This window comes from Phyllostomus hastatus, unplaced genomic scaffold, assembly GCF_019186645.2.
Source record: "Phyllostomus hastatus isolate PE091 unplaced genomic scaffold, TTU_PhHast_1.1 phas_scaffold_21, whole genome shotgun sequence".
Taxonomy (NCBI): domain Eukaryota; kingdom Metazoa; phylum Chordata; class Mammalia; order Chiroptera; family Phyllostomidae; genus Phyllostomus; species Phyllostomus hastatus.
Window position 1 is genome coordinate 20,832,102 of NW_025334017.1, and position 12,082 is coordinate 20,844,183.

Consider the following 12,082-nt stretch of genomic DNA (forward strand, 5'->3'; position numbering starts at 1 on the left):
GTCAGTCACCTGGGTCACTGGATAGACGGCTGCAGTATCTCAGCACTGTCCACATCACCCTTATTTTACCTAACAATGGCCCCAAAGTGTAAGAATAGTGATGCTGACAATTTGGATAAGCCAGAGAGAAGCTATAAAGTGCTTCCTTCAAGTGAAAAGGTGAAAGTTCTCAACTTAAAGAAAGCCAAAAAACTCATAGGGTGAGGTTGCCAAGCTCTACAGTAAGATTTAAATCTTCTATTCATGATATTGTGAAAGAAGAAAAAGAAACTCATGCTATTTTGCTGTTACACCTCAAACTGCAAAACTTGCGGCCACAGTGCATTTAAGGGCATAGTTAAGATGGAAAAGGCATTAAATTTGTGGGTGGAAGACATGGGCAGAAAATGTGTCCCAATCGATGACAACACGCTGCACCTGACAGCCCTGAGCCTCTGCAAAGACCCAAGGGATCCCCTGAAACGGGTGACCTCGAGCCACTTATATCAAGGGACAGTCACAATATTCTGAGAAAATGACCACAATTACATAGTTTTTAATACAGTATGTTGATACAATTGTTCTATCTTGTTATGTTGTTATTAATCTCTTACTGTGCCTAATTTATAAATTAAACTTTGTCATGGGCATGTATATACAGGAAAAAATACAGTATATGTAGGGTTTGGCACTATCTGTGGTTAGAGGCACCCACTGAGGGGGGTCTTGGAACATGTCCCCAGAGGGTGAAGGGAGACTACCACCTGCTGAGTGTCCTCACAGTGCTTCATACAAAGCAGGGGCTTGATAACCAGCTTAGAAACATTTTCCTTTTATATGCAAAATTGGTGAATTGAACATACAGAAAATATTTTTGTAGAATTCTATGGCATCTGTACTTTTACGGGCAGACTCCTGAGTGAAGCAGAAGGGGCAGAGGCCTCACCTCCCTGGCTCCCTAAACCACTTTCCCTGCTACCCCTTTCCCCCTACTACCTACTTTCTACTTGTTTTGAGATTTCCTCCTCTAGAATACTCCCACCTTTGCCTTAGTAACATTGATTCTATGAGGCCACTGTTGAATATTCATCTCTGACATGAAAGTGTTTCAGGGGAGTTGGTCTTTTTCTATGAGTCAGGTTAATTTATTAGATCTGATGGTTATCAGCTGGCAAGGCCCACAGAGCTGGGCTATCAGGGAACAGACGCCGTCCAAATAGTTAAGTTGCTATAAAACTGATTAAAGCCTGGCCATCAACCAAGGAGAATTCTGAGAACAGGAATCCTGAACTTTTATCTCACATTCTGTTTTTCTTCAGCCACCCCCATTTTCAGCCTCCTATTTTCAGTTACTGCCAAAAAAAAAAAAAGAAAAATTAAACTCCATTTCATTTTTACTGGCCTGGTCAGCACTAGAGGTATTCAATAAACTGTTTGCTGAATGAATGTTTAAAAATCAATTTTTACTTTTGATTTAAAAACAAATGCAATTACTGAAAGGGTAAAAGATGACAGCCTTATAAGTCAGCCTGAATTTGCACAATAATGGGAAAAGTTGAGATGGTGTTACCTCAAACTAGCTATAACTTACATGTCAGCTGAGTAATTTCAATTAGCGTATTCTGGAGAGACCCTTCCTAACCTGTATGAATGTATTGTGAAAGACAAGTCAAGCTTTGCAAACAAAGTCCTCACATTTACGTCACACGATAACCTGAATTCAGGTCTCAAAGAGCCAGGACAATTTTGAATTCCAGGAAACGGTCAAGGGGAACAATGGCACACATTTCCACCGTGAAAACAATGGTTTCTCCTGTTTTGAACGATGCCATGGGAGGTGGCATTCTACTTACCACTCTAAGTTCATAACCAAAAGAGAAAAATTCATTCTTCAATTTTTATTAGGAAGGTTCCTAGTATAAGCACATTATAATATAATATAAGCTCACAACATATACTAGCATTAGCCTAACACATACTCAAAGAGCTTCCCATAAAAAGGAATTTTGTTGTAACTCCTGTGGGTAGAAGGAAGGAGACATGGAACAGGTTCCCAACCATGATCAAGAGGCTCTGGGGCCCCACATTTTTCCTATTTTAGAATATTTTGTGGCCGGACTTAAGGCAATAGCCTCCCCTCTGTTGAAAACCAAGGTGGACATGCTTACTTTGTCTTTATGTAAACAATCTCGTGTTAACTTTTTGAAACAGAATTTTAACATTTCAAGTGAAATTCAAAACCCTTTTTACCCATAAAAGGATTTTAGACATTTGTTCATTGGTTAAAAACCCCACGACAAATAGTTTATGGTTATATCGTTGCAAAATAAAAAGGCCTGTGGACGTGGTAAAGACCCAGAGCAAAGTAACACAGTAGGGTGGCCTGGAATCCACGTATCAAGATCCCTTGCCTCCACTAGAAAGATAATAAAAGCAGCCCGAGGAAGGGCCGTCGGAGGTCTTTTTCTGATCTTCAATCAAACCCAAACGAAAAGGGCAGCTCCGGTCCTCCAATCTCCTTTGATGTTGTTAAGTGTGTATTTCCAGCGTAAACTGGAGTTATTTAGGCTGACAATGTTTTCCCAAAGGGCCGGTGAGGTTAGCAGCGTTCCTCACGCGGAAATGCAGGAGCTGCGCCGAGGCAGCGGGAACACACACACGCAGAGCATCTGCGCAGGGGTGACATCTGGTTGCCCTTAATGAGTTCCCTGCTTCTGAGAGGGGGGTGTCACTGTTTTTAACTGTAAAATGATCCTGGGGGGGAATATGGAAGGAGGAGATTCACCCCACGCTCCCAGACTCCTCCTGGGAGAATAGGGCAGACCCCGGCTGGAGAGGGGGATTGTTCGGGACCGAGAGGCCCGGGAGTGACCCCGCAAAGGTCATGGCCGCAGACCTGTGCGACCCCCTCCGGGTGACTGATGCCCGGGAGCGGGAGCCCGGGGACCCCCGCTCTGTCAAATGGGGGGCAGTTAAGTCAGCGCGCGCAGACACCAGGCCAGCTCGTCCCACGTGGACCACCGGGCGTCTGTGCGGGTTGGCGCGAGGACGGCCGGGGGGCGGGGGGCGCCGCGGGCCCGCGCCCGTCCGCCCGGGGCGGCGGGGCGGCTGCCCTTACCTGGTTCCTGCGGTACCACGCGCGCGACAGGGAGCCGTTGCCGGCGCCCAGCGCCCCGTAAGTGAAGTTCCGGGACAGCTCGTCCAGGGCGGCCGAGGCGGCGTCCCCGGGGCCTCCGAGCGCCCGCGCCGCCATTAGGTCTCGCTCCCGGCGCTCCGGCTCCGGGTCGGCCGCCTCCTGGCCCCGAAGCTCCGCGAGGCTCCCGGGAGGAGGCGCGCCCCACGGAGGCCGCGCCCGGGCCGCGGCGTGGCCACTTCCTGCTCGATGCCCGGGGGCCAGACCCGCGCCCCGGGCCACCTGGCTCCCACCCCCGCGCGGCCGCAGGTGCGCCTCTCGCCCTGCCCCGCCCGGCGCCGCGCGGCCTCGCTCCCCCCGCGCCAGGTGCCCGCGGGGAGCCCGCTGTCTGCGGCCTCGAGGGACGGCCCTGCTCGCTTGGCGTCCCCTGCCGCCCGGCCTCGGGCACGTCCAAGCTGCCCCGGGCTCATCGCCGCGCCGGATTGCGCCGGTGTCCGTCCGCACCTGCCAGGGCGACAGTGTGGTCATCGCCAAGTACCCTGCCAGCCCTTCTAGCGGGCACTTTAGTCACTCGTTGAGGTGACTGGAAGTGAAAGCAGACGCAGGCTATTCCAAAGCAAGCTACCTGTGCTTGCCTGTCCCTGGCAATTCCAGCCCTCTATCGCATACATAGTGTGTCCCACCTATATTTTGAAATTGTTTGCGTATGGAAAAGTCACGAGTTCCACAAAATACTGTAAGCAAGCCGAGAAGGAAGATTGGCTAGATGAACCTCAATGCCAACACTGGATAGATCCTTTCTGGAAGGAAGGAGAGAACCTCCAGTAGTAGCTGGAGGACCCCAACCTGTGCTCAGGGTTGGATAGGGCTTCCTTCCAAAGGAACCAGAAGACTTACTGAAAGGTTGCCAGCTACTGGATGTAGGAATTTAGGATGAAGTTGTTAATGGTCTTAAGGAACTCTAACCAGATGCTTGCGGGTATTCAATTCTGCTGTGTTGCAATGCTCCAAAGGATCTGCAAGTTTCTCTCACCTTAGAATTTGATGATCTTATATTGTTGCCCCCGGTGCTGGAACTCGCCGTTTTTTGTTTGTTTGTTTACACAGAGCTGAGATTCTTCTTCTATAATGTGCTTTGACTGCCGTGACTTCAGGAGAAAGAGGCATTCGAGAAAAGAGAATGGCTGCTTAGCGGGGAACAGGAAGAATGTGCAAATGAGTGAAGAAAATGGGAAAGAGCCGTTTCAGACACAGAAGAAACAAAACAAGTCATCCCAGAAGTTGTATGATTCCTTGCTTGAGCACTCCAAATGTTTGGTGAGCCGTTAATATGAGAGATAGTTCCACTTGTAAGGGGCTGGTTTGTTTCAAATACACATCTGAAGGAAAAGTGTCTATTTTGAACATTTTCTACACATCACATGCATTTGTGTTGGTGATTTTATTCATGCTTCTTTCCATTGAGATGCCTTAGGGTTCAAAAAACAGAACATCCAAGTTAAAGTGGCTTCCACAACAAGCATCTGTTATCTGTGGAGGGTGGGGAATGTGGCTATTTGTGGTTCTATGATGCCCTCATTTCCATCTTTCCACTCTGCCATCCCTAAGGTGTTGGTCTTGTCCCTTTTCATGGTGGCAGCTGCAGGTATTATAGGCAAACATGACCACATTTAGAAAGGGAGTGGGCATTTCTTCTCATGCATCTTTTTATTAGGGAGGAAAACCTTTTTCAGAATCCTTCCAGCAGCCTTCCCTCTCAGGTCTCATTAGCCAGGACTGGGTCACATGTACATGTTTTACCTGCAAGGGAAGCTAGAAAAGTGGCTCAGGCATTTCCAGCCTGCAGAGAGGGAAGTGAACCCTGCTGGTAAGGAAGAACATGGGTGCAGAGGGAGGGCACCCCCAGCAGAGCCTGGCACAGCCACTCTAGTATATTCTATCAGCCAACTTGTGACTAGTCAGTCATACAGTCTCTATCAAGCAAAATAGTAGATGGATCAGGTTACTTTTATGTTAAAAATGGTTCCAAACCTCCCCATTGACGCAATGAAGTCCACACTTCTTAAGCCTGGCATATTTGAGAGCCTTTATGCTACACTCAGCTCATTCTCATTTTATTTCTTTAATTAAAACAATATTTTCAGTTTCTTGGATTTGTTTTAAAATCTCTAATGCTAGAGAAAGACAGCACTTGGTGCAGAATAGGTATGAGGTACAGCCCGTGACGCACTGTTTGTTCTCCAGATTCCAGGAAGCCGCTGCAGTGGCTGAGGCTGTCCTAGCAAGTGGGGGGTGGTTGAAACAAAGAATTCGTGACCAGGGTTCCTTCCCACACAGTTCACAAGGAGGCGGCAGCAAGAGCGGTGTGAGCTATTTTGGTCCCAGCAGTGTAGGCAGAGCTGAAGGCTGTTCAGGACTTTGTGATGGCTCTACCTCTTGCTGGGGTTTCTTCAGGGGATATCCTGTTCACTGCAGAGGATGCCAAGCGCCTTTGATCGCCATCCTGCCCTCAGTGCTGGAAAGCTGGAGGTCTGTCTTCCTCAGTTAATTCAAAGAATTCTATTCTGGTGCCACATCATTTGAAGCTGGGCTTCATGGTGAACTGGGTTCACCATGAAGTGGGGTTACATTTTGCCCACCTTGCCTGGGATCACCTCTTGCAGCATCCACACAATAGATTGTGTAAATTCATCTTTAGTATGAATCAGTTAATACGAGTTCCGTTGATGATGAGTGTCCAAGGGGAAAGGTGGTTATTATGGTAAAGATGAATTCAGATATGTCACTTCATATACAAAAGCCAAGTTCAGGCTATATGCTTTAAGGAGAAAGGCAAAACTTTAAACATTTTAGAATAGCATGATATGATCTCTGCAATGGCTATTTTGAACAGTGTAAAAATGCAGATGTTAAAGGCAGACTATCTGAGTTCAGATCCTGACTCCAGTGCTTTATTGCTGTGTGACCTTGATCAAGTTGCTTAATTTCTCTGTGCCATTCTTCCATCAACTGTAAAAGGTAGATCATGAGTGCTGAAACAGAGAAGGTACTCAGTAAGTCCTGGCCTTTCCTATTTATAACTTTAGGATAGGGAAGGATTCCTTAAACAAACAAAGAAAAAATACAAACCATAGAGGAAAATTGATACATGCAATTTAATGAAACTAGGGCTTTTATACATCAATAGACCATAAAGTATGAAAAGATAAATCACAAACTGAGAACATTTATTTGTCACACAGAGACTGACAAAGGATTCACATCCAGAAATATATAAATAACTCCTAGGAGTCTGAAAAAGTGGCATTTCAAAGTCGCACAAAAACATCAGACAGGACTCACTTATGGCAAAGATAAGCCTTTTACTAAAGGAGTTACAGGCCTGGGGCATGACCACCCACCCAGACCCACCACATCAGGAACTTAGGATCAGATCACCCTATGGGGTTACTCCGAGTTAGATTTATTACAGCACCCCCCTTTTTTTGTCCACACTCAGAGACTAGGTTCATGAAGGTAAAAGGAGTGTGGCAGATTGGTTACTGTTCCCAGTCCTTGATGTCCCCAGTGCAGGGATATCTGCTTCATACATCCCTTCATCGCTGAGTGACTGCAATGCAGTTCCTTCCACTGGAGGCGTCTTCCCAGGGATGCTGGTTTTGGCCACGTGGCTTGCTTTGGAAATGTGGACAGAGCAACAATGGGACAGTTCTGGGCCAAGACCTTAAGAGGTATCCCGTGTTTCTGCTTACTCCATGCTCCTCTGCTCCATCCTGAAAGGAGTATGCCCCAACCAGCCACTGGTCCAGAGAGAATGAAGAAACCTGTGAAGCACACCTCAAGCTAATCCTTGCCACACCTGACAAGTAGGCCCATAGACAAGAAAGTAAGTAAGGCACTGAGATTTTGAGAGCATCACACAGCAACGCTGATAGACTAAGAGCATTCCCAAGCAGCTTCATTTTGAAAATCCTGGTGAAAGACTCTGATTGGCCAGCTTTAGCACATGTGACACATTCTTGGATCAATCATTGAGGACAGTGATCTGGTACCAAGAGTGGCCCTCCTGGGGCATGTGCCCGCTTTGTTCAGGGAAGTGGGGGCAGTTACCAAGGTGAGGAGAAGGAAAGCTGAGTAGGCGAAAGCAGTAGGCAATATTGTGGAGAAGCTGCATAGAGCAGTGCCACAGAAACGGGCAGGAGAGAGGAGCAAAAATGAGGGTGTGTTGGATAATGCCATCCACAGCAAAAGGGACATCAAGGCAAGAAATAATACATGTATGCTGGCTTTGGCAATAATGAGCAATAAAGGTCACAGGTAATTTTTTCCCTGAACAGTTTCAGTTGAGTGTTGGACTGCCAGGTTATAGTTAATGATAATATTTCAATAAATTCAGATTCACCATAGGAATGTTAGTTTTTATTAAAAACGACCTTAGATAAGGAACAGGTTAGGAGTCTCTGTTAAGGCAGAGCCAGGAGTTTTATGTGTTTCCTCATCACTTTGAAGCCACAGGAGGCTTTGGGAAGGGGAGGGTTGGGATCATCTGCACTGTAGGGAGATGACTCTTGAAGGTGGAACGGAGCTAAAGGTGGAGCACAGTCCTGGTGTGACCCTTGGCCCGCAGCACATGGAAACGCTTCTTTGGGAACCCTGTGAACAAGAAGACAGGATCCAAGCCACACAGAATTCAAAACACTGGGGTTCAGTGAGGGATCACGAGGGCAGGGAGAGAGGTCAAGGGAGGAGAAAGCTGATAAGACTATCTGGTCTCAGGCCTGGAGAAATAAAAACAGAGCCAACTCTAGACACAAGCGTTCAATGGACAACATGTTAATATGGTGTTCTTCCCTTTTAGGACACTGACCTTTTCTTGACTTCTTTGGAGATGGTTTCCCTTCCCCTTCCTCTGTTCCTCTCATTCTGCTCCTCCTGCCTTTATTGTTGTCAGGCTGTGCAGGACTTTCCAGGGCGGTGTCCCACCCAGTTGGGTCCTCCCCAAACAGCACCCCAGAGTCTCCCTCCGCCTCATCTTTGATCGTGCTGTCTTACATCTCATCCCTTTGCCCTCTGCTTTCTGAGAGGCCTCTGAGAATGAATCCATCCCAAACACTAATATAATAGATATTCTTCTGCATTATTTGCTTTTCACATGGACTTTCCTGGTAACATGACATTGTGCCCCAGGAGTTATTTTGTCAACGGAGGGAAAATTTGGGCAGATGGAAGTAGGCATGCAGAATTGCCCCTCAGATTTTATCATGTAACAGGTTTGTCACTGACGAGGCTGGTCCCTAACTGTAGGAGGTACTGAGGGAGGTTCGATAAGAATCTTACTTTCAGGAATAAAATGTTTAATTTTAGGTGTCAACACAACAGGTTTTAGATGTGATTGCTAAACAAAAATGCCCCAGAGTGAGAAATACAGGGTCAGACAAACGGCCACACACCTGAGGTCAAGAGTCTGTAACCCCTATCCTGGTATTTCCTCTCCTTTCAGTTCACAGTCACAGATATTCTCACATCTGTTACTTAGAGTGTCACATCTGACACTTGATCCTTGCAAAAGCTTTGTGAAGTAGGCAAAGCATTTGTGTTTCATAAAAGCATTTTTTAAACTTGGATTTTTAAAAAGCAAAAGGAAAACTTTCAACTCGGAGAATCTGGGTTACTTACCTAGCATTCGCTGCTGCTGCTGCTCGGTGGGGTCAGGACTGCTACGGGTCAGTGAAGACAGTCTGTGTGGGCAGGTCATCGCCCAGCGTTCTCCAGAGGAACAGGATGTGTACACACACATATGAGGCCTGTCTGGAAGGTAGCCAGCCATGTCCTATGGAACATAGAGACGTTTATTGAAGCAGATGTAAGATACAGGAAACATTATACATAAGACAATGATGCCTCAGTCCCCTTCAAAGTAGGCACCTTGGGACCTCACACAGTTCTCCCAATCGCTATCAGCTGTCCCATCATATTTTCCTGAATCTTATCAATGGTCTGAAATCTCTTCCCTTTCCAAGGTGATTTTAGTTTTGGGAAAAGCCAGGAGTCACAGGGTGCCAAATCTGGGCTGTAGGAGGACTAAGTCAACTGGGTGATTTGATGCTTTACCAAAAAAGTCTGCATGAGACATGATGTATAAGTGGGCGTGTTGTGATGAAGCTGCCAATCACTAGTTGCCCATAGCTGCGGTCTTCTGAATCATCCAAATGGTTTCTATGGAGGAATGTTCAAGCTTAACACAAAATTTAATGCAAATTCATTGCTCTACTCACTCAGTCATTTTAAATGTGACGGTCACACAGTACACATTCTCACTCTACCATGTCTACTGCCCCCACTGACTAGTACAGTAAAGTCATCGTTGTTCATACATGTGCATTCCAGTCCACTCTCCTTGGCTGCCAGGTTACATCAGTGTTGCACAAACCATTCTCATTATATTAACAATGGCTGGACCTTTTCCAGACAGATTTCATACACGTATATTTCTCTCTCTCTCTCTCTCTCTCTCTGAGACTGAGAAGTCTGGTGACCCACAGCCAGCAAGCTGGAGATCCAGGAGAGCTGATGGTGTAGTTCTAGTCCTCCAAAGACCTGAGGACCAGAGACCTGATGGTGTAAGTCCTAGTCCAAAAGCTGGCTAGAGATGCAAGAAGAGTCAACTTTTCTGTTCAAGTTTGAAGAAAGGAAAAGGCCAGTGTCTAGCTCAATAGTCAGGTAGTAGAAGTTGCCTCTAACTCAATCTTTTGTTTTAGTCAGACCTTCAACTGATTGCATGAGGCCCACCCACATTAGGGAGATCAATCTGCTTCATTGGGTCTAACAATTCAAAAGTCAATCTCACCCAGAAGCACCCTCACGGACACACCCAGAGTAATGTTTGACTAAATACCTGGACACACTGTGGCCCAGTCAAGTTGACAGATAAAATTAACCATCCCAGGGAGCTCCTCAAGGAAGAAAGTAAGAGTTGATCTTGTTTTGCAATTAATATTGATGAAATGGCTTATAAAGCCAGACGGGACATGTGTGGTGGGCAGAAGTTTCAGGAATGTAAATTCCATCATTTCCGTCCTTTTCCTTTGGTCGGAAGTTTGATCTCCATGGCAATCCAATTTGTTCTGTAGATTTCTGTGACCATTTTACCTGAATAGAATTTATTTTCTACCCTTCTCCTCCTCTCCTGCTCCTTGTTCTCCATCATCATGATCATTACCACTGTCACTCTGATCACCGACATCCAAGGGTTGCTGGATGCCTGGGGCACACTTGGCTCTGTTCCAGGGAGGAATTTGTAATTCACGAGGGAAACAAGACCTGCACCTTGCCTGGAGTGGCATATTTCTCATTTCAGAGACAGAACACATACATAAAGAGAAAAGGAAGTATAAACAAAGTATGGACAAGATAACAAAGTGCTAACTGCAGAAGGATACTAATCTTAGATTCCAGAAAAAGGGCTGATTAGCAGACTGCATATGGTCTAGAGAAGCTTCAAGTAAGCTGTGGTCCTTGGGCAGGGCCCGAGGGAAGAGTGCTACCGAACCAAGCGTAGGGAAGAAGAGAGACCGTGTCAGGAGCAGAGAGTGCCCCGGACAGGGTGAGAGGGGCAAGTGTGAGTGCGGGGACTGGCAGCGGGTAGTGGCTTGGTGGGTACCTGCGCCACTGAATTGCTTGATGCCTGGAGAGCAGCATCCAGAAACGGGGTTGGGCCCAGATTTCTAATTAAAATTATTTTACTGTGTGGGGAAATTTCCAGGATCGGTGTGCAGTGTCACCTACGTCTTCTCCCAAACAGGACTTCTTACACTTGCCTAGCTGGTCACTGCTGTTCTACTAAATTATTACATGGGTGTCCTCTGAAAAAATCTTCTGGATTTGCACAAGATTAAAAGAATGAAAGGCAGCCTACCTGTTTTAGTGTGTGAGTTATAGTGATGTTTCTCCCCTGTTTGTCCTGTTTATCTCAGCTCAGTACAAGGGTGCCCTCGATTATGGAGAAAGCAGGGGCCGGCCTGGTACTGCTCTCTCAGGACCTGCTCAGTGCCCACGCAAGGTGATCTTTTCAGAAGTGCTTTGTGGACCCATGGAACCTGCATGTGTGATGACACATTCTAAGCATTGCCACTTGTCAGCCAATAGTTCTCTTTCTCCCCTAACACTTAAGAGGAGAGAGAGAGACTCCAGGAAGCACCAATCCCTCTCCCTAAAACATCTTGGGGTACCTGATATTCTCTCATCGCAGAAGGTCGGCTTTTACCTGGCAAACACATTTAAAGATATATGCATTATGGGCATTTTAAAGGGATGGAATAGTTAGAGAACTATAAGTGCAGAAGGAGCAGGATTACAGCTATGTCTCCCTTCACCAGCTCTGTGATCTTGTGCAGGTTGCTCCAGTTTTCTGGGATTCAGGTTCCTCGTTTGTATACAGACACACCTTGTTTCATTGCACTTTGCTGAGCTTGTGTGTTTTTTGTTTTTTTGTTTTGTTTTGTTTTGTTTTTTACAAATCGAAGCTCTGTGGCAGCCCTGTGTTTTGTAACATGAACATTTTAGCCTTAGCATTTTTAATAATAAAGCATTTTTAATCAGGGTATATGCATTTGTTTTAGACATAATGCTATTGCATATTTAATAGATTACAGTGTAGTGTAAATACAACTTTTAGATGTACTGGGAAACTAGAGAAACCACGAGACTCACTTTACTGAAATATTTGCTGTATTGCAGTGGGCTGGAGCCCAACCCTCGATGTCTCTGTAGTCTGCCTGCAACAGGAATAACAAAACAGCAGCGAGATTGACACTCCTAGGGGCTATTGTGAGGATTAAATCTGTAAGTGTTCAGTCCTTAGGACAGTGGCTGCACTTAGCAAATGTTCACAAACTGAAGGCATCAATGTGACTGTTCCTCTGCACTTCACTCCCTTGCATTGGCAAGGGAGTGAAGTGCAGAGCATAGCGG

General features: G+C 46.3%; 1 protein-coding gene across 2 annotated transcripts in view; it reads right to left on the bottom strand.

The window, feature by feature from the left end:
• Positions 1-3,644, bottom strand: part of NIPAL2 (NIPA like domain containing 2) — a 71,736-nt gene extending 68,092 nt beyond the window's left edge. The window contains exon 1 of one of the 2 annotated variants that reach the window (XM_045861301.1): positions 3,098-3,579. In XM_045861301.1, coding sequence (XP_045717257.1) covers positions 3,098-3,232 — 135 coding nt within the window. In that variant the 5' untranslated portion in view covers positions 3,233-3,579. Of the gene's footprint in view, positions 1-3,097 lie in introns of both variants that reach the window. The other variant, XM_045861302.1, reaches the window with a different exon arrangement.
• Positions 3,645-12,082: the final 8,438 nt, after the last annotated feature.